Source organism: Pogoniulus pusillus, chromosome 6 (genome assembly GCF_015220805.1).
Source record: "Pogoniulus pusillus isolate bPogPus1 chromosome 6, bPogPus1.pri, whole genome shotgun sequence".
In the NCBI taxonomy this organism is placed as follows: domain Eukaryota; kingdom Metazoa; phylum Chordata; class Aves; order Piciformes; family Lybiidae; genus Pogoniulus; species Pogoniulus pusillus.
The window spans coordinates 44,421,497-44,444,119 of NC_087269.1; the positions used below are offsets into that span (position 1 = coordinate 44,421,497).

The 22,623-nt window shown below is 43.9% G+C and overlaps 2 protein-coding genes across 3 annotated transcripts in view; one reads left to right on the plus strand and one right to left on the minus strand.

Annotated features, from left to right (window-relative positions):
* LOC135176365 (L-threonine ammonia-lyase-like) overlaps positions 1–15,585 on the minus strand; it is a 51,185-nt gene extending 35,600 nt beyond the window's left edge. The window contains exons 1-2 of one of the 2 annotated variants that reach the window (XM_064145430.1): positions 15,419–15,585; positions 12,951–13,031 (exon numbers count right to left, since the gene is read on the minus strand). In XM_064145430.1, the coding sequence (XP_064001500.1) occupies positions 12,951–13,012 (62 nt within the window). In that variant the 5' untranslated portion in view covers positions 13,013–13,031; positions 15,419–15,585. Of the gene's footprint in view, positions 1–12,950; positions 13,032–13,769; positions 13,867–15,418 lie in introns of both variants that reach the window. The other variant, XM_064145429.1, reaches the window with a different exon arrangement.
* Positions 8,895–22,156, plus strand: PLAC9 (placenta associated 9). Its single transcript, XM_064145435.1, has 4 exons — positions 8,895–9,188; positions 19,455–19,555; positions 21,428–21,545; positions 21,979–22,156. Exons 1-4 carry the CDS (start codon positions 9,131–9,133, stop codon positions 21,987–21,989), a joined length of 288 nt encoding a protein of 95 aa, XP_064001505.1. The 5' UTR covers positions 8,895–9,130; the 3' UTR covers positions 21,990–22,156.
* Positions 22,157–22,623: the final 467 nt, after the last annotated feature.

Below are 22,623 nucleotides of genomic sequence, written 5' to 3' on the forward strand. Positions count from 1 at the left end.
AAAGCACAGGGGTGGGAAGCAATAGTCTATCCAAAGCAGAGAAGGCTGTGTCTGTGCAAAGCACAGGGGTGGGAAGCAATAGTCTATCCAAAGCAGAGAAGTCTGTGCAAAGCACAGGGGTGGGAAGCAATAGTCTATCCAAAGCAGAGAAGGCTGTGTCTGTGCAAAGCACAGGGGTGGGAAGCAATAGTCTATCCAAAGCAGAGAAGTCTGTGCAAAGCACAGGGATGGGAAGCAATAGTCTATCCAAAGCAGAGAAGTCTGTGCAAAGCACAGGGGTGGGAAGCAATAGTCTATCCAAAGCAGAGAAGTCTGTGCAAAGCACAGGGATGGGAAGCAATAGTCTATCCAAAGCAGAGAAGTCTGTGTCTGTGCAAAGCACAGGGGTGGGAAGCAATAGTCTATCCAAAGCAGAGAAGCCAGTGCAAAGCACAGGGGTGGGAAGCAATAGTCTATCCAAAGCAGAGAAGTCTGTGTCTGTGCAAAGCACAGGGGTGGGAAGCAATAGTCTATCCAAAGCAGAGAAGTCTGTGTCTGTGCAAAGCACAGGGGTGGGAAGCAATAGTCTATCCAAAGCAGAGAAGTCTGTGCAAAGCACAGGGGTGGGAAGCAATAGTCTATCCAAAGCAGAGAAGTCTTTGCAGAATTTGGTCAGTTGCAGAAGGAAAGAGGGTGGAGACAGTCTGCAGTTAAGCCAAGAAAAACAACAGAAGTTATTCAGAGAGAAGCAGCAACACAGAAACCCAAACCGATCATTTAGGATTATGCAATGTCTTGATGCAAATGTGGTGGTAAGACCACTCCAATAATCAGTATGGGTAAATAAACACAGACAATTCATACAGAATTGTGAATTTAAGTAGCTAAGAGAAAAAGAAGGAAGAGCCATCAAAAAGCTTCACAGTTCCTTCTACTTCAGCGTACTAATTTCACTTCCATCTCAGTTTCTGCATAAACCATTATTTATAAAGCAGATCAGAGTTTCAGCCCTCAGTATTTCTATGTCAGACAGCAGCTGACCCACGGTAGTGAAACGTCATGCTCCTGTTTGTTATTTCTAGGGAGCTGAGGTAGATTGAGATCAATTGAAACAAGTCTAGATCTAGCTTCCTCAAGCCACGTTCCCCAATAGCTGAGAGAGAGGACAGATGTTGATTGGAAGAGCAGAGCTGCTGGCACAAGAGTGTGCTTTTTGTACACCGTGCAGGGCAGACTCTGTTTGGCAAACAGTTTGAAGAAAGGATGAGATCTTTCTCAAGACAAAAAAGCAAAAGTTTACATTAGAGGGCCCAAAATTATCTCCCCAAAATATTGTTCATGTCCATCAGAGGTAAGATTGTGCACCAACACATTTCAACAGCTGAACAAACAGCTGGGAACTCCAGCACAGAGCTTGTGCTTTGCTGTCACACACACACACAAGGCAGAAGGGCATTGACACTAAGTAACTGATAAGAATTAGCAAAACATTTTGTGTTGCTATTTGGGATATTTAGCTCAGTTGGACTAGAAAACCTTTGCAGATGTCTTCCAAACGTAACAGATCTATGATTCTGTATCCTTCTTATCTCACTTTCCAGTTGTAAATAGCATTTTTTGTAGATGCAGAGGCAGTAAAATAGCATTGTGGTTTCAAACTAGCAAAGAGTGTATGTAGATATCTTTGGATCATGTGAGATATCTTATCACTGACTCCAAGCTTTTTGATCTTCTGGGTCTAAAGCACTGGTCACAAGGCTGTGTTCAGGTTAAAGGAAAGGTGCACTGGCAGAAGCCCATGCAGTAGGGATGCATTAGTTTGTGCAGAGCACAGCAACTGTGATCAACAGCTTCACACTCTGCTGTTTCAGATGGCATTAGAACATCACAGCAGCACTCTGTAATCTCAAATTACCACTACAATCATTATCTTTCCACAAACCACCAAGCATTTAAATGCAAAGCAGATGTGAGCTGAAACACAGAAAGGTTTTAACAGACCTACTCAAAGGGATTCTGCTTTTCTGTAGATTAACTACTACATGATGCTTTCAGAAGCTCAAAAAGCCTCTTAAAGATGCTTGAGACATCACTGCTTAGATATCTGACAGCAGTTACGAACGGGTCTCAGTTTCTGCTGAACTAAATGAATAAATGCTTTACTGGGGTGCCATACACCAGCCCCTCTCAGCATCAGTATTTGTGTGAACCCCTCTGCCTCCTCACCAACCTAAGCAAGCTCAAGGACAAGTACGTAACAGTTTGGGGTCTATTACTTTGACCTAGACTATCACTGATCTAAATCCTCTTCCCTTGCCTCCTGCTGTGTCTAATTTAAACATTGAACTCTCGGTTGCAGTTCATGCTGTGCTGGAAATCAGCTCACCTGGACTGTACCCAGCCTGGCCCCTCAGCATTGCTGAGTGCCACTTTGGGCAGAGGAAAATTAAAGAATTGCCTGAGCCAAAGACAAGAGGTGGGAGATGGAGGGACTCGTGGGGTAACCTCGTGGCCCTTCAGGCAGAAATAGATCAACTTGTCAGCCACCCATGAGGCAGTTCCCTGCCTGCCAGGTAATGCTTACTCACATTACTCAGCACCTCTTCCCCTGCCCTTCTGCTCGGCTACGCTCCTGACCACTTTGCCTCATCTCTTTCCAGTCCTACACTCTCCCTTCACTGACTCCATCAAAGCTGTACAGTCAAGTACCTCTCAGTTCTTTCCTGGTCTTAGTATCTAATGCCAGCAGAACACTTTCTGTGCCTTGGGCTGGTGTGATCTCTTCTAAATTCAAACCACAGGATCTCTTCCTACCAGCTTCTAAGTCACTTGCCTAACGATAATCTAAAGAAAAGAGATTACAACTGTGTATGGTGTCCTGACAAGTCACATGATTTCCCTCTCCTCACTTCTGTTGCTTCTTGTTCCGTGAAAACGTGCACAGAATCATAGAATCAACCAGGTTGGAAGAGACCTCCAAGATCATCCAGTCCAACCTAGCACCCAGCCCTAGCCAGTCAACTAGACCATGGCACTCAGTGCCTCATCCAGGCTTATCCCTCCATTCCCCTAGTAATATGTTCATACTCTCACAAAAATTTCCATGCCTCAGATCAACTTTTAATGGACTTTTTTAACGGACACTTTTCTTCCAACTAATGATGACACCATTTCCCTATGGCAACTACCACAAATTCTCCTATTAAATAGTGGCATTATGAAAATGTTTAAGTTGTCCTTATGCAGTTTTGCAGCTGGAATTGAAGAGGTGAGAAGCCAGCACCATACAATAATACCTAGCTGTGCTGCTTGGGAATCTCGTTGGTCAGGATCCACAAAGTGATTAACTACACAGAAAAGAGCATGAAAAAAAAGCATTCACATTCTTGCTCACTCTCTACCTAGAAGCATACGTCAGAAGCATGATTGAAGAAAAAAATGCAGCTAAATATGTGAGTGATCTGTAATAACAGAAGAATTACTGCCCCTCTGCTATGTATTCTATTCACTCCAACACATGTGTTTTGAAATTAGCCTTAACCTGGGATTTTTGCTGTATTGGCTGTAAAATAATACATGTACTGTGAGGTTTTCAGAGGAACAGCAGTGGAGTGATTATCTTGGCTTGTCTCTCTGGCAAGTCACTCTTTCCCTTGCACCCATCTGTGACCTTATGGTAATTAAGAGGGAAGGAGAACAAGCTAACTAGTAATGAGAATGGAGATTTATTTCCAGCTGTTCTTCTGTTCCATTAGATACCTCCACTTCATATGGTAAACATCATCTATATTCAAAGGCTTCACATACATGGCTGATGCATTGCCTAGTGGAGCAAAGTTCAGAGATGTTAAGTAATGCAGACCTCTGCTTCACTGCTGCTTGTCATGACACATGTTCAGAAAGGTAGTGCTCAGCAGACCTTAGCTGTCCCTTCACAGAATAAACATGTTAGTTTCAAGTAATTTTCTTGTCTAACCAGAGTGGTTCACAGCACTGCTCTGCTAAAGACACTGGCTGAGTAATTGTGACTTGAGAATGTTCAGGTACTTTTCTGAGTGTTACTGTCTAGAATACCATCTGCCATGGACTCACAAATCTGTTTCACATTTTTGTGTGACTCAAATGGGCGGATGTAAAGTTACAACAGCAAGGAGATGCAGCCTTCTGTAATAGAAAATGTTAACACATACCAGATCACTCTGTGTGCAATACAAGCCATGGGAGTCAAAATTCTCTTCCTGAGTGACTAACTCAAGTGGGAAAACAGTCAACCTGTCTTTGTGAGGATAGTTTTCCTTTCTCTAAACTGGGCAGGCACAGCACATAGCATATTTCATTGGTGTTTCTGAAGCCTTGGCAGGCTTGATAAAATGTATGAAGTCTGTCAAATGAAAGGATCTAACAACTGGTTAAAAATACAATCCAAACAACATTAGTCACTAATATTCCATGCGATCTACCTTCTTCTTCAGCTTTCTGATTCAGTTTCCTTGCAGATGGTTGCTGAGGAAGCTGAAGCCGCAGATGCAAAACAGCCTGAAGCCACTGGATGCTTACCTAATGTTGTCAAACAGAATCCAGCCTAGTGTGCTGGCACTGAGATGACACAAGAGAGTCAATTCCTGTAGCTGACTCACTGTTGGCTTTAGGCGTAGTACAGAATGTATTGTTTTGCAGAAGGCTGGATCAGAGTTGTCTGCTCCATGACACATGTGCTTGTTAATTCTTCAGGGAGGGTACAATTAGAGACAGAGACAATCTTGACAGCAGCCCATACTGTGTGGTGTGAGGTATCAACCCTATAACACTTCTTTAAACAATATCTAAGATCATGATTTGATTACAAGAGCAGAACTTCACTCTTTTCTTCAGTGTTCCTTGTAAATCAAGATAATCATTACTAGTACAAGCTGGTATATAACAGACTGGAGAGGGGACTGTACTGGCACAAACACTGAAGGTATTCACACATTGAAGGCCATCACTCACAAGACCTGTAACTGCAGCTGAAGTTGCCTCATGAACAAGAGAGGCACAGAAGCTCACTGGAGACTCTCAGGGATGTAGTGCAAGCAGTCATTTCTATCAAAGTTTTTAAATGGCCATGTCTGCTTCATGCTGGTGAAACCACCACTTCACAAACATATACTGATGGCAGAGCAAGCTTCTGTTTTCCTTAGAAGGATTCCACAAGCTCCAGAGTTGCTGTGGTGGAAATAAACCTCTTCAGGTAAAATTCTGCTTCCACACCTATCCAACTGCTGTTTCATTCCAGCAGCCATAAAATGATTAAATTAAGAGAGTGAAAGTAAAATGGCCTCCTCAAAAAAGGATCATCAACCAAGCCTCATTTTACACAGGGTGTTCAACTATCTCCATGTAGTCTTCTTTCCCAGGGAGGTGGTGGAGTCACCGTCCCTGGAGGTGCTCAAGAAAAGACTGGATGAGGCACTTAGTGCCATGGTCTGGTTGACTGGCTAGGGCTGGGTACTAGGTTGGACTGGATGAGCTTGGAGGTCTCTTCCAACCTGGCTGATTCTATGATTCTTCTGGTCTTCTGCTCTCCTGATCATGAGCACCTAGCAGATACCATGTTTGTTATGAGAGCCTAACAAATCTCCACAGTATCTAATGAACACAAATCTCCCAGGGATTGGTAGGCTGGACACATGAACCTTGCACTGATTTCATCTTCCATCAATGTTAAATCCAGGATAGAGCTTATTATCTTTCATTTCCTTCTCTTCAGTGTATGGTGCTCTCCTCTCCCTACAAGGATGGGATTTCTACCACATTTCCTTGAAATAAAGTCCACTCAATTTTCTCTCTTTCATGCCTCATGGGACTGCAGTACAGCACACTACAATTTTTGCCAAGTATGCTCAACAATATCCTCTGTCAACCCATACTGCAACTTTTTACACCAGTAAGTAACTTTTTCACATGGCACATATGTCCTCTGCCAACACCCCTCCTATGTTTGCTCTGTTCTTTCTCCCTGTCTACTTACTGGGGCCACTCTGCACTTACTTATTGCTTTTGCCAAGCATTTGACTAGTCCAAGAAAGAGATACAGCAACACTGTACAAAAAAACCCCTCCCACCCACTCCCAAAACATACTTCATCTTTATGTTTTCTCTCCCTTCCACCAGACTGCCTGCTGGCAAAAAACCCACATCCCTCCTCATTGGTATGCTTTTTTTGGCTGCTGGGATCTTGGGAACATCGCAACAGCTGGATTCTGTGTGAACTTTAATTCACACAATCTCCTTATATTCTCATACATAGACAATTCCAGGATGGATGTGCTGAAGAATGCTTTCTCTGATGGTAATCAGTTACTAGCTCTTCAGAAGACAAACAGGTCTGTGTCATATTCCTTCTGCTGCTCTCAAACCTTCCGTGAAAAAATGGCTTTTGCAGTGTAATGGCTTCTGTCACATACCCTGGATGTTTTATACTTCAAGTTGCCAGCTAAGTTGTCTTCATCTGTAACTTCATTTTGAGTATGTATAAATAACAGAAGTCATTTCAGGTAACTAACCAAGATCATAAAAATTCTCAGGACAAGTAGTCCTGCTGAAAATAAGACTCCCAGTCAGCAGAAATATTCTTTCTGGCTTCATTTACCTGAAGCAGAGAAAAGGACTTGATGATCTGTGAGGTCTCTTCCAACCCTAATGATACTGTGATACTGTGAAAACTCATCTCTCATTACAGAAACACCCCCTGAAGTATGGTACTAGAGAGAATCCTCACTGACTTGGTTATTTCCTCACGGCTATCAGACCACCACCTTGCTATGGTCAAATGCAACACAGTATGTGAAAATAAAAAGCAGGAGCCTTCGAGGGACTGAACTACTCCAGGAGCCTGAGAGCAATTCAGGAGGAAGCTTGATGAAATGTGCTGTAAAGGGCATGAATGACCTCAGCAGAGGTGGTCTAGAAGGGAAATGGTGTCCTTTTTTCACAGTGCATCAAAGGGAAAATTGATTCAATGAATGCTCTTTCTTTTTAGTAGTCTAGAGAATGGCAGAAAGCATGCAGAAAAGCATCCACAGACAGGCTGCCTCGGCAAGGCAAAGAATGCATCCAAGGATTTTGCTTAAGAAAGGACAAACACGTTTAGAAGGATTTTGCTTAAGAAAGGACAAACACGTGTGGTCAGCAGGAGCAGGGAGGTCATTCTGCCCCTGTACTCTGCACTGGTCAGACCACACCTCGAGTACTGCGTTCAGTTCTGGGCCCCCCAGTTTAGGAGGGACGTTGAGATGCTTGAGCGTGTCCAGAGAAGGGCGACGAGGCTGGGGAGAGGCCTCGAGCACAGCCCTACGAGGAGAGGCTGAGGGAGCTGGGGTTGTTTAGCCTGGAGAAGAGGAGGCTCAGGGGTGACCTTATTGCTGTCTACAACTACCTGAGGGGTGGTTGTGGCCAGGAGGAGGTTGCTCTCTTCTCTCAGGTGGCCAGCTCCAGAACAAGAGGACACAGCCTCAGGCTGCGCCAGGGGAAATTTAGGCTCGAGGTGAGGAGAAAGTTCTTCCCTGAGAGAGTCATTGGACACTGGAATGGGCTGCCCGGGGAGGTGGTGGAGTCGCCGTCCCTGGGGCAGTTCAAGGCAAGGTTGGATGTGGCACTTGGTGCCATGGTCTAGCCTTGGGCACTGTGGTAAAGGGTTGGACTTGATGATCTGTGAGGTCTCTTCCAACCTTGGTGATACTGTGATACTGTGATAGAAAGCGGCAGCCCAAACCGTCACTCTTCTGCCTCTCAGTCTCCTCTCTCCAAAGCACAGATAACACCCAGGTTATCTTTCACTCCAAATACCAGAGCTTGCTACACCCCTCTTTGACAACATCTCTACAGGGTCACTTTCAGGTGTATTATTCAAATAACTTGGGGTTTGGGGGTTTTTGTTTGTTTTGTTTTATTTTTGTGGTGGTTTGGTTTTTTTTTTTTTTTACTTCTAGAGAGGTAGTAAAGACTAAGGAAATCTATTTCTAGTTTTCATTTCATTCTCAACGTTAGTTTAGGACAAAGGGCAATAGGCACAGAGTGGAACACAAGAAGTTCAAGTGAAATATAAAGAAAATGTTCTTAACTTTGAGAGTTCTCCTGCTCTGAAGACTTTCAAAACTCACCTGGACACAATCCTGTGTCACTTAATCCAGAGAAGTTGGACAAAATGATCCACAGAGATCCCCTCCAACTCATCCCATTCTGTGATTCTGTGTTTTTAACAGAGTTTGTGACAGACAATAGCCTTTAGGATTAAGTACAACACCTTAATGGCCTTTCGTATTTTCCTTGCAACAGTTTGGCAAAAGGTAACTCAAAAGTAACCTGAGAAACAATACCAGGAAAGAAGTTCCCTGATGTCTTTAAACACAAGTCTAACGGGGTCAGAGTCTGACACTTACCCATTCAGCACCAACAAACCCTTGGGACAAATACTGAACATTTAAGATCCTGCTAAAAGTCGCACACAGAATACCACCAACAGCACCACCTTTGCACATCACATTACCTGCCAAACTGAAAAGAGCTCAGCTGGCTCCTCGGGAGCTTCTACAGTACTGTCCAAACACAAAGCATCACAGATGGTTGCCAGTTCCACAGTACTGCTATACTTCACACTGCCCCAAAACCATGATTCTGCAGCCGTCCAAATGACAAGTAATGGGAAAAGCCGTGTGAGTTCACAACAGCTAAAAGACACTGTGTTTTCCTCTGTTCCTGCTTTCCCCACCCTGGGTGGAATTCTAGACGGGAAGAAACACCCGGCATCCCTTCCTCCTCCTTTCTCCTTTCCTCATTTGCTCTATTTACAGGATCCAAAGTTCTTCAGCACATTCCATATGTAGATTGTGTAAATAAATAGAAGGGTAAAAAAAGATAACTTTGGGGAGCTTGGACCATTGCCACCTTGCCTGGGTAACTGGGCTTTGTATGGAGCTGGAAGGTTGGGTTTTTTTAAGGAGGGAAGCAGAAAAGAACAGCTCAAGATTCTTGGCTCAGCCTGGGCATATTTCCTCCTCTCTCTGGCTAAGCCTTGGCGCGAACGGCTGGACGGAGTAGTTGATGTGAACTGGGGAGGGAGGCTGTGGGGCTCTCCACTAGGACTACAGCACAGCTTGGAGAAGCTGAAACCATGCTTTGCCTCTGGGCACTGGCCTTTATTTTAGTCCTGCAGGAGCAAGATCTTTTAGGTAAGTGATTCCAAGCCTGCCAAGCAGAAACTGTAGCTTAACTTTAGCATGGTCGAAGCCTTTGTATGAGGTGGGAGGAGGTGGTGGTAAAGAATTCCTTATTTTGTGAGCTTTATATGTAAGTGACACAGGGCATGTGACGAAATTCTGTGGGAATACAGGTTGTGACAGGAAGAACTCCTCTTGTTTTGCTATTAAAGTGCATCCTGGAGGCACACAGCTTTGGTGGAGAATTTTCTCTTTTCGTGGGATAGACTATGACTGCATGTTCAGAAATGCAGAGTGACACGCAAGGGCTGCAGCCACTGCCTTGCATTTCCATCACTATTATTCTGTCTTATTAACATACATACTAATCCACTCAGCTGTGAGACCAAAGCTACAAGTGAACAGGGAAAGAGTTTCCTTTATTCAAACCCTTCTCTTTAGATTTGCTGGTAACAGCACCGCCTGTTTTGCTCTTCTGCTTTGGGTTACTTACTGCTGAGATTCTGAGGCACATAACACCTTCTCCAAATGCCTTGGGAGCATGAAGTATAAACATGAAACATCTGATAAGCTAGCATCTGGATTATACTTTTATTAACAGCAGATTAGCCCTGGAATAACTTGTCATCACATTGTAGCTGACAGTGAGACTGAAAGCTATCCACTTCAGCTAGTTCTCCAGTCCCCATGTAGCCACAAACCTGGCTTTCTAACCTGTTTGTATTAGGTGTTTTCTGATAGCTGAGCCCAGCTTTATTTTCCCTCTGCTCTTACTTCTTGCAGCACACAGTGTTTGTATTTCAAGTCAGGCTAGTAAGTTTACATTACAATCAAAACAGTCCCTTCTGCCTCCAAGTCCTAGTCACTCTGCATTGCCCTGACTCCATTCTACCCGACTGCCTTTGTAATGTTTGTTAGAGATGAACTGAACTATCAATACACTGGCAAGGAAACTCTAACTTGTTTTCACAAGTACTCACTGTCCTCTTGTGAGTTTTATGAGCTTCACACATGAAAAAAAAAAGGGGGAGGGAGTGGCAGCTAGAAGAATGTTTTCACTTATTCCCCCAAAATTACAGTTTCAAGCTGAAATCATTGCAAACTCAGATAAAATGCAGTTACATAGAGCAGTATCTGATAAACTGCAAGAGAGACTAGTATCCAGTATCATGTCAGGTGCTAGCTTCTCAGAGAGGGAATCATTTTCACTATCTCAGTGGTGTACTTCATGTGAGATGGGAGATTTTGTGTCTGCTACAGCCAGGCGAGTACCCTGGCTGCCTGACAAGCCTCTAAAAAGTAATCTCCATTTTCCCTTGGCTGCTTTTGAGTTGGGGAATTTAACTCCTTATAGATCCTCCCTCCCAACTCCCACATTTTCCTCTTAAAAATGGTTCAAGTTGGCCAAAGCAGAATTTAGGTTGTCATTCAGCCATCAATATGAACAAAGCTCATGTTCAGTAGAGCTCAGCCTTCTGACAGCTCAGATGGACCTGGCTGGCACAAAGGACCTTCTGGTTGTAAACTATGTGCTTCAGCATAATGATCAGTTTGTCCTCTCATCTAGACTAGTTTGTGGGGTGCTGCTCCTATGTGTACAATGTAGCCTGGGGCACTGGAGCATTCAATACCCACCAAACATGCTTCTCTTCTTACAAAAACCTCCAGGCAAATCGTTCTGAGGGTGCAGCACCCCAACAGCAAAGTCTGTGCTGCATGTTTATGGGTAGCAAAGAGGTGACCTGGAGTTCTCAGGTAAACAAGTACCTGCCAAGCAGAAAAGCAGGCTGGCCCCACCTGCATGCTGCATTTATCTGAGCAAACCAAATAGTGGCCATGGTACTAGGAAGGCAGCAACAGCATAGCTTCAGTGGAGACAACTGCTACTCAATACTCCACACTGAAGCAAGATTTGGTTTTAAACAGTAGAGGCTTTCTTCAGTTTTAACTACATATTCAAGCAAACCAAGTGTAAGAATGTTTTTCTTCAGCTAACATAATACCACTTCTCAGAATATTTTGGATCCTCTGATATCCATGTGCAATACCAAAGCTAAGAAGACCTGTAAGGTAGACCACTGCCTAGAAACTGGAGAGAATTATCTCCCTTCAGAACAGCCTAATTTTGTCCCAGACTGACCATCTGCATTCTCATGGAACATTTTGCCTCCAGCAAATTACACTACTGCATTAAGTCTATAAGAGATGCCATATCTTAAAACATATTTAGACTCATATTTCTCTACTAATGAACTAGTAGTGGCTTAACTTATATTCCACATTATAGGTATTTACTGTCCTCACAGAAACCTACTGGCATTATTGTCTCCAAAGCAAGGATTAGTCTTTGCAAACACTCACTTCCAAGCTCCAAGAAAGAAGGAGAAAAAAAAACTTTGTCACAACAAAGTGTACTCATGTGTAAATATGTTTCTTAACACCATGAAGCACCTGAGGATGGGGAATCTACAGAAGTGAGTCTCCCAACAGATTTTATATAGCTGTATTTATACAGGGATTTATTAAGTTATTGCTTTTCATTAAGTTCTTAAGACTTTGTAACCTCCACCTGTAAAGTTTAATATTGACCTCAATAAATACAAAGGTCAGAGATTTAGAAATAGAGGACTGCTGATGTTCATCTGCATGGTGCAACTGTGTTTATAAACAGACCTTACCTGCTCCAGTTGAAGCAGTGTTAAGTCTTGGTTGTGAATGCCAGGATCTAGTAAGTATGTATGTATATATATGTGTGCATGTATATATGTGCGCACCTCTCCTGGGAGGACAGACTGAAAGAGTTGGGGCTGCTTAGTCTGGAGAAGAGGAGGTTCTGAGGTGACCTTATTGTGGCCTTCCAGTATCTGAAGGGGGCCTATAAAAAAGCTGGGGAGGAACTTTTCAGGCTATTAGGAAGTGACAAGACAAGGGGGAATGGAGCAAAGCTGGAGATGGGTAGGTTCAGGCTGGATGTGAGGAGGAAGTTCTTCAGCATGACAGTGGTGAGAGGCTGGAATGGGTCGCCCAGGGAGGTGGTTGAAGCCTCAATCCTGGAGGTGTTTAAGGCCAGGCTGGATGAGGCTGTGGGCAGCCTGATCTAGAGTAAGGTGTCCCTGCCCATGGCAGGGGGGTTGGAACTAGATGATCCTTGTGGTCCCTTCCAATCCTGACTGAATTTATGATCTATATATACTTATACCTATATACATATATCACTATTATGTATTCCCGAGTTGCTGCAGAACACATGAATGGTCTGCTAGAGAAAAATGTTTCTTCAAGCAAGCTTTTAGACTTAAGTATTAGGGGAAAAAATGCTGCAAGGACATTATTCTGTTGTACTGTTGTATTTCTACTACCACAACTTACCAATACGCAAGCTACACAGCAACAGAGTTGACTACTGAAGTCACAGACTCACCTCACTCTCTGCCCAAAACCATATCTCAGACCAAAAGGCATTCTCTCATAAAGCTTACAAACTTGTGGTCATAATCAAATAGTCATGTATCTCACCACATCCCTTCTCAAACCAGCCTTAAGCTCACTCATTCCACAACTTATGCTCTTTACACATGCTTAAACAAGCTCCTCTTCCCCTTCTTCACACATAAATAGGCCTTACACAGCTACTGGCTAGAAACCTACTATTATTATTACTATCTATAAAATAAACATATATCTACATGGAAATAAAAAAGGGAAATGTTTGTTTGCAGCCCAAAGTATCAGGGTATCCTATCAGAAGTAACACCAAGAATTAGAGTAACCTACCTGCAAATTGCATAGCTCTTGTCAGTCCAGTTCCCAGAAGTCATTCTCCATTGCAGCAGCATGCACAAGGATGTCCCCTGGCTGTTAGTTCAGAAAATCAGCATAACAGAAATATATCCCAAGCCAACAGCTTCCTCACAGGAACATTTTAGTGTTATCTTCCTTTCATTCAATGAAAACATACAATTGGAATGGGCTGCCCAGGGAGGTGGTGGAGTCACCATCCCTGGAGGTGTTCAAGCAAAGCCTGGATGAGGCACTTAGTGCCATGGTCTAGTTGACTGGCTAGGGCTGGGTGCTAGGTTGGACTGGATGAGCTTGGAGGTCTCTCCCAACCTGGTTGATATTATGATTCTATAAAATCTGAAGTGCTTCTTGGAATCACAAATATGGCAACAGAGCAGATGAAGAAAAGTGGATTTTTTGAGTGGTAATTATGCTTCTGAGAGAGAGATATGGCCCCAGATATTGCTGTGCCTGGTAAAAAGTGCCTGTTGGCAGCATGAACTATGTCCAGCCTTGTACACTTCCTCTCAAGCTCCACCGCTAGGTAAGCAACAGCTAAAGCTCCATTGTGAAAGGAGAGAATGACAGGGATGACAATAGCAGAAACTTTCTCCAAACAAAGCAGCTTTACACAGAGCTCCATGGCAGCCAGCTCCTAGTCAGCAAAAAATCTAGCAAGTCCCATTTCTGATTCTGCCTATTTCACAAGCCCAGGTGAAGCATGATAGGACCAGAACACATCACAACATGGCATTTCACATGCAGGTTGATAGGACAGACAGGTTACAGCAATGAGAAGTGCTAGCCTGATACCTTGACCCCCCATCATTGATGCAGTGTATCCCATGAGGCATGAGATTTTCTCTTTGGTTTGTTTGGTTGTTGGGTTTTTGTTTGGTTGGGTTTTTTTCTGGCAGGAAAAAAAATTAACATTAAATCACAATCTTAACTGATCTAGGATCTGAAAGAATATTCCTAGCAGCATATTCTACATCTTGATAAACAGACTATGAACCAGGTCTGCAAGTTTGGAACTTGACTTTCTGACATATTTATATTGTAAAATCAATTCTACAGATAATTCATGTTATGGAAGGGATTTATTTCAGCATCTTTCCATTAGTACCAGGGGCTCATGAATCTTGGCCTATCACATGATTTTGGGCTTCCTTGTTTGCCACCTGGTTCCTGATCCAATTTCTTTTGTTTGGCTTGTGGCTTGCTTTGGTTTACTCCTCCTCCTTCCCTGCTGAGCACATTATTTCTTAATTAACTTTCAAAACCACACTGATCATAGAGTGATGCAAAAGGGATTTTATAGACCTTAAGACCAATAAAGAACATCATATTCACTCTGTTTGACCTTCTCCCTGACACACACCAAAGAATCCAACCCAGTAATTTCTGTATCAAGCCTGTAACTTTACTTTGACCACTAAAGCATCTTTAGGTCTTCATAAGCTTTTTTCCTATCAGAACTGTGTGATTGAATGCTTCAGTTCTGTTAGTCTTAGTAACATCAGCAAATGACTGCAAAGAGACAGTTGTTCAGTTTGGTAACATTAGCAACTACCTGAGTGATCCAAATTAACTATTTAACAGCATCTGGACAGACAGGGGACTTCAAGGATTGTGTAGAAGTAACATCTTGGGAGCTTGGGGGAATGTATCAAATATAAAGGAGGAAGAGGAGTTTGAGAGGTACTCTAAAACTTGTACCTTTGTCTTTTAACCTGTTTGTTAAGGTTGGTTTACTTCTTACTTCATTTCTCTATCTGCTGCTATAAGACCAAGTTCTGTACATTCGGGTTGACCATGATGCATACATCTTTACTCTTCATTATGCTACTTCTTTCCAACACTAAGCATATTCTTCTACTAAGCATTCTCATTAGCGACTAACTCAGCTATTCTCCGTTCTCCTGCTCCATCTACTGTTGTGTGGCTGTATCACAACACAGGGCGGCTAGAACCACCCACCTCTGTGGGCACCATCAGTGTAGCATAGAAGACTTCCTCTCAGATGAGAAGGGTCATTTCCTTAGTGTGAGCAACAGAGTTCTGACTCTTAAAGGAAAATAATCACCAATATAATGAACAGAATGGAGTTCAAGAATTGAACATCTCACTTGCAGGAAGCATCAGGTGTGAACTTGCAGATGGGAAATTAGCTGAAAGGTAAGGTTTTCTCTGCCATACTGAAATGTTTCAACAAGTATCTGCCTGAAGTAATTAAGTTTCAAATCAAATATTTAAGGCATTGAAATATGTCCCCTATGTGCTTACTGAAACGGTCAGAAAATGCAAATACCAACCCATTTTCAATATGTAACTTCTACAGCACTCAGAGAACAGTTTTCACCGAAGAACAGAAGTTAGTGTCAATGTTTTCTGCATTTACACATGTGCTTTGACATAGAGAATGCTTCTTTGGAGAAAAGAGAGCAAGCATTTGGAAGTACCTTCAAAGGCCATCAGTCTTCTGCTGACACGGTCTGCAGTCTTCCATTCTTTGCGGTCTTTAAGAGATGATTGCTATTATTAGGTGAGGTTGAGATGCCGCTGAAGGTGAGCACCAAAGGCAGATTGTGTCATTTTCCTTCGCCAGCTGCAATACAGAGAAGGGCAGTACCCATAAGCACCATGTGATTCTGTTTAAGCACATGGAAATTACAGCTTCAGCTGACTTGCGTGACCACAGTGACCCAGATGCATGCCACATGTACAAAGGCCGGATGTGTCCTGCGAACAGCCCATCCCAGAGATAAAGGCTGTGGGTTGAGAGCTAGAGATGGAAAACAAAATAGCAATCTGGACTGGTGGCAGCCAAGCCTCAGACACAGAAGAAAGTCACACAGAGCAAAGCACTGTCTGCCCAACCAGCAGCAGCAACTGCCCATCTGAAGTACCCTGTTCCAGAACGGCGCTGATGGGGCAATGGCAAGAGTAAGAACAGCCTTGTTCCAGTGTGAGAGTCACTAACCACACAGAGACATCCAGGCCCTTGGCTGAGAGGGCTGTTGTGGAGGCAGGGGATTAGTATGGCCGAGTCAGGAACTCTATACAAAAATAGAGCTATTTTATTTTCCCCAAAACCTGCCCCCAAAACTAGATACAGAAATTAATTTGGTTCTAGTTACCAGATTCAGCTCGTTTGAGAAAATCTCCAGGGTACCATAGATAATCTGGCTGTTTTGGCAGTCAGAAGTTGGAGAAGGCTTGAGCTATGAAATGAATAGCCTTTCCCACTTCACAATAAAGCTGCGCCAGAGTAACTCACGGTCAGGCTGGCTTGGTCCCGCCGCCTGTGCTCTCGCTCTCTCTTCTGAGGCCGTCGTTAAGAGGCATTCAGGTGCACCAAGGATGCTAAAGGGTGAAGCAGTCCTCTGGAGCGCTGGGCTCTGTCTGTAGAATCTACCCAGGCCAGGCGGGGGGGGGGGGGTAGGGGGGAAGTCTCAGGCGGGCAGGAACGCTCAGGCAGGCAGGATCTCTGAGGCGGGAACCCCAAAGGCGGGAAGTCCCCCAGTATTGATACCCTCCCTAGACAAAGAGCAGAGTGAGCGCTGCCTGGGTGCGAAGGGCACAGCCAATCCCAGCCCAATCCCAGCGGGGGCACCGCATGGGCACCCCTCTTGCTCTCCCCCTTCACGCCTGCAGGGCAGGGGGCAAACTGGTCTGTTCCCGCCTTTTCCTCTCCCATTCAAACCACAGAGGAGAGGATTTCAGGGGTATACAGGGCTCCAAGACAAGGCTTTCTGTCACCTCTATACTGAGAGGTCTGGGAAGTAAACACTTTCTTGTTTCTAACTCTTCTCACCTGTGCACAGTCCTGGGTAACATCTTTCAGTCCTCTCAGGAAGAGACATTCTTCCCCCACTCGTGAGTCCGTGGCAGTTTGTAATGCACTGATGTGCTCTGAGTGCTAGAAAACTGTCTGTCTCCATATCAGATGATAGAAACCAACCTCCCCAAGGAACTAAGCACTATTGACTCCTGCATTTCACAGCAACCCCTTTATCTAGTTCTTTAGACAAGCATGTGTACAGAAAGTGTGCAGTGTTTTGCCCACCTCACAGTGAGATGCAGAACCCTTGTGCTGGCTACACACACCTACCACAAGACATGCTGCTTTGAACAAATGACAGAGCCATCCATCATATCTAACCTCCCCCTCTATCTACTCCTGCCTAGAGTAGGAGTCTACACAGTGCTGAGCATAATCCTCTTTCACACAGAGTGCTAAGCTAAAGCAGTGATTGAAGTGACATTTTGGGTAAGGCTTTATAGAATTTCTTCTTCAAAAAGTCACTTGGTGGGTTTAAGGTTTGCTGATAAAGGCAAAAGGGCTGCCTGTGCAGTGCAAATAGGAATGACCACTGTGCCATGAGGCAGTATGGCAAGGCCAGAGAATCACTGGGTAAGAGTTCAATTAGGGCAGGACAAACAGCTACCTCTGCTTCTCTTACAGCAGAGCTCTCAGCTTTCTCTAATGGACTAGTATCATAAAACACATGATCAAAGAAAGAGAAGTGGCAAACACTGACTTTGGTTAGCCAACATTAACCCTCTTCCATTTCCACTTCTAGGGAATAGGACAGGTAACTTGTGACCTTTAGCAACCACACGCAAGTGGTTCTGCCCAATACCCAAACTTGCCATCTAACCCTGGGAGCCAGACCACTACGGCTGGGTCAATACAGTGAAAAAAAGCTTCTGGGGAGGATTCTTGAATTCTTACATTTGCTTTTAACACACCCAATAATTTCTGCTGCCTCTTTTCACAGCTCACTTGTGGTTAGACCTGAGAACGTTCCCAGCAGCCAGCAACAGATCCACAGTTATCTCATCACCATGTTTTCTGCTTGCACTTGCTCCACTCTTCAGTATATAGCTGAATTGGGCCCTAAGGCCTGATGCTGAGAGGTAGAGCTGAGAATATTGGCAAGGTGGAAATTTTGTTCATCTCTGTCAGTGAAATGGGAGTTAGGTCATTAGAAAAGCCAAGGTCTGTAGACTGGTCCTCCTTTGTAACTTCTGTGTCACAGAATTTCACTACCTCTACATGGCTCATGATGGGAAGGGAAAATAATGTAAATAAGCAAAAAAGCCCAGTGCGAATTGGCATGGTTCCCTTGATCACTGAGGTATAAGGCAACGCCATTCCCAGCAGACCAGGAGCAGTAACAGCAGCGACAGAAAGGGCCAGCGCCAAGCACGCAGAGTTGGAGGCACTGCGGTGTTCGAGCAGGCTTCTCCGAGGGGATTCTGTCCCAACAGTGCCACCTGCTGGGCAGCGGGAAAACACAGGCAGCCGAGCAGCGGAACCCGAAACGCTGCATCAGCATCTCGTCACGAACAAACAAAAACTACGCACTAAGCTGCGCCAAACCCATTTCAAAGTAACACCCAGCACATCGTATCGCATCTTCATTCTCTCCTCCTCTCCACCCACTTCCTCCAATGTAAAGGATACCATTCCAGCTCGAAGTACATCTCTCATTCCATGCAACTGCAATAGCCACAATGCTTGTTGACAGGTTTGCCATCAGCAGATACCTGTGGTCCAGAAATCTTGGCACAGGCTTGCAGTGAAGCATAGGCTTGCAGTTCCAAACAACTACCTTTGCACAACAGCACTGAAAGTAGCTGGTCTTCTTAGGGTTTCTCACCCTTCAACACCAGCTGTTTCCTTTTTATCTGCCACAATCAAAGGACAACAGAATGAGTTACTGTTGCTTTCTCATGGAGAAACCTCACTGAGGATTGTTGAGGCCTCAAACAAGAACAAGACCTAACTTTGCAGGGTGCAATACATGGTAGCACCTTAACAGGATTTAAATCACTCCCCTAACACTTCTATGCACACATATTAAAACCTAAATGTTGCTGAATGTTGTATGAACGTTATGAAAAGGAAACTGGCTCTATTAAAGCATGGATATCAAAGGTACTGACTTTCACAGAGTAGAGCCAGCAGAATGAAATGCTCAAAGACCAAGACTTCATTGAGTACCAAGAAGTAAATACATATAACTGACAGAGGTGACATATACAGCATCATATACACTGACTTGATAAGCAAATGGCATCAGCTGTGCACACATCTACAGTTTCCTTTTTCAGCTGCTCTTTAAATCTTTGCCGTGCCAACTCCTGAAGAAAGTCCAAGAAGAATTGATAGGTGAGGCATCTCTTCCTAATTCTTAGGTTTTATACTTGTAGAGTACATACAAACTTACCTTACCCAAGTATGAAAACACCAACACACAAAACAGCACCACATCCTTGGCAAGAGAAAACACCGTGTTCCAACCAGCCGTGACAATGCATACAGGCAGAAGACAGTCCCAGCATGAAGGTAGAGCTATTTTTATTGGGATAAGATTTCATTTCTACCTGAGACTCCCACATTAGTTTTCATAAACGATGCTGTTTAGCAGGCAAAATACTTCAGGAAATCAGAAAGCTCCTGCTAATTAACTGTGTCTGTTGTTCCAGCTGTTGCAGACCCTGTCAGTATGCTACCTGGAAGTCTGGGAAGAGAAAGCTGGTGCCGTGAACATGATACAATCCATGGACGCTTGGATGTTATTGAAGAGGTAAGGGTTGTGTGCTGGCTCCTGGATCTAACCAGACTTCTGCCCCATCCTTTTGACCTTCTTGATTTTATTCTGAAGATGTGACTATTTTTTTTCTGATGTCATGGTTTGTAACTACCCATAAAGCCATCATTACCAGAAATATGTTGATGAATTCCAAACAACCAATTGGTAACCAATGTCTATCACAGATCAGCCTTTTCTGATGTATATAACTGTGCCTTTGTCACAAATTATGCACATCTATATTAACCTTGGTATCCAGGTGAAGATTGTTAAATAACTGTGAGCACGGTCTATCAATATTAAATCTCCCCAGAAAACTTATTGACAAGGTTCAAAACACACAGTTTGGAGACTTAAATACACAAGGAACAGGCAAAACTAGAACACTTTCAGAGGTAACTAGCAAACACAAACATTATACTGGAAGATAAGATTTTTGTGGTCAATAAACCACTTGTGGTTAATTATACCACTAGATGGACACAAGAGGCTCTTTTCTGCTTATGGCAGAAGGCAATTAGTGAATTACCAGAGGCTTTAATTATTTACTCACAAAATAGTATCAGCCTGTGCCCAAAGCATGTGGAGAGGTTGCTGTCGGTGGTCTCAAAGCCGTTAGAGGCTTTGGAGTTTCCCAGGCTCTTTTCCCAGGAAGCTGGGAGTCTACGGCATAGTCTCGGACCTGGTTCCTCTTGATTCCCAATTGAGCACAACCCTTGCAGAGGGGCAGGCAGGATGCAATGCAGTGTGCAGCCTTGGTGCAATGCCACACTGGCTATGCAGGCATTTAGAACCTGCTCCTGGTAAACTTGAGGCAATGGAGTTTCCAGGCTGTTTTGGATGAAATGAGGCAGCAGAGCACACATGGTACCTGCTTGTTCCTTTTCATCAATACAGCCCAAGACTAATGGGCACTTGGGCATAGATTAGCCAATCAGAATGGCACTTTTCCAAGCTTGACCAGGGCTTCCATTTTCCCTTCCTGCAGTTGCTTCCCCCAGCACAGGACGGGGAGCAGGGGAAGATGTCTGGGCAAGCCAGAGTCCCTAGACTCAGCAGCTCCAGGTTCTTTGTCCTCTTTCCTGTGGTTGCTTCACCCCACAGCAGAAGGAGAGCAGAAAAGACATGTCTGGGCAAGCCAGGACATGTATAAGCCTATTTTGGCCCATCCAAGCCTACCATGACAGCCTTTAACATAATCTCAGAACTGATACCTGTATAAAGTTTCACATCTGCTCATGGCTAGATGTGAATTCTACAGGTGACTCCTGACAGAGGAGTTTCTGCTTGCTCCTGCAGACACTCAAGAATGTGAACTCAGTGACTAAGATTCTACAAAAGCTGCCATGGTTTTGGTTTTGCAGTGTTTTGTTTGTTTATTTCCCTATCGTCTTAAGAACTCAGGACATGTGTCCAGTGCTAACTATTCCTAGCTGCCAAACTGCACGCTGCTGGCCCTCAAATGGCAATGCTACTTCTCTCTCACACCAGTCCCGGCCCTCTTCTTTCCACTTGATCAACTATCCCCATCTTCTGTGTAGATTCTTTCTTGAATGTGATTGTGGCTCAGAAATACAAGACAATTAAAAACAAAGTAATGCAAAGCTTCCTCCGAGAAGTCAAATTCTAGGTCATCTCTAATGCAGAGATCTTAACAAGCCAACGCTAAACGAAGCTTTAATACTTCACGCCACTAGAGGGCAGCATAACACAAGAAAAACTTAAACCTGTAATGCATAACGTAAATGAAACGCGCTGTTAGCACTACTGGGACATTAGATTTGCACTTGTAACACATTTGGTGCAATTCCTTCCACTTGACACTTTGACCAACCCGTCTCCACTTGTCTCCTTCTTTTTCATTAGAAGGTAATAAAAACAGTGGAGCATCTAGAATCAGAAGTCAAATCACTCCTCAACATCATCAGTGAGACACCGAACATCCCCATTGCTCCAGGAACCCCACTTATAGACATTTATGATGGTAAGTATCTAGTGAGATGACCTATGCTGAAACCAGTAGTGCATGTGCTATTACCAAAAGGGTCATCTTTCCTTCCTCCAAGAGGTGAAGTAAATCCTTCATTCAATTCAGTGCAGGTAAGGGGTCAGCTGAAATCCTGGGTCCAGTTTTGGACATTGGGTTTCAAAAGAGATGGGAGGAGCAGGGAGTGTGAGAAAAGAGGGGAAACCTCAAACATGACCCAAACAAAAACTGAGCCAAGGAATTAGATACATAAGCTCCACAGAAAGGTTGTTGAATTTGGGATGTTTGGTCTAAAGAATATACAATTCAACGTATTTGTAGCACACGTACAGCATCAGCTACTCACATGGTGCTTGCTACAACTGCCAAATAGCTCAAGAATTGTAGATAATTTATATTAAAATAATTACCTGGTCTCTTCCCTATACAGATGCCAGTTGAGCACCGTGAAGACAGAAGACAGCTAGATGTCACTGGTTGCCAAACAGTTGCACTTTTGTTCACTTAGTAAACCTGGGTTTCCAGAACTTGAGCAGGGATGAAAACTCCTCAGCTGTAGCTTGCCTTCTGTGCTCCTGTGCTTTATAATAAACAGGTATTTGCTTTTAGACATTATTTCAGAACTTTATATTTTAAAATTTCAGCAGCCTGACTTTATCAAAGCTGCATTTCAAATATAGCATTCTCAGCAAAACCCACAAGATTGGGTGGGATCTGGGACTAAAGCACAGTTAACAACCTTCCCTTGATTCAAGCTACGCCCTCCCTGGCAAAGCACTGAACTCTTGCTATTGGTGTAAATCAATGAGGAGACACTGTCAGCTGTAATGTCCTCCCAAAATATGCTTAGATTGCCTGACAAAATCACTGTGTGGACTGCTCTGGCTTTGGACATACACCAGATCACTGTCATTAACAGGAAGAGGCGCCCTATCTGCATTTTCTAGTCAGACTAGGACTAGTCAGAATTCATCATCTGGATGCAGAGTCATTTTATTCTGTACTTTTCACACTCTTCTCCCTTCCCATAGTGACAGTGCAATTCAGAAGTACTTCCAGCAGTCATTCCCATGGC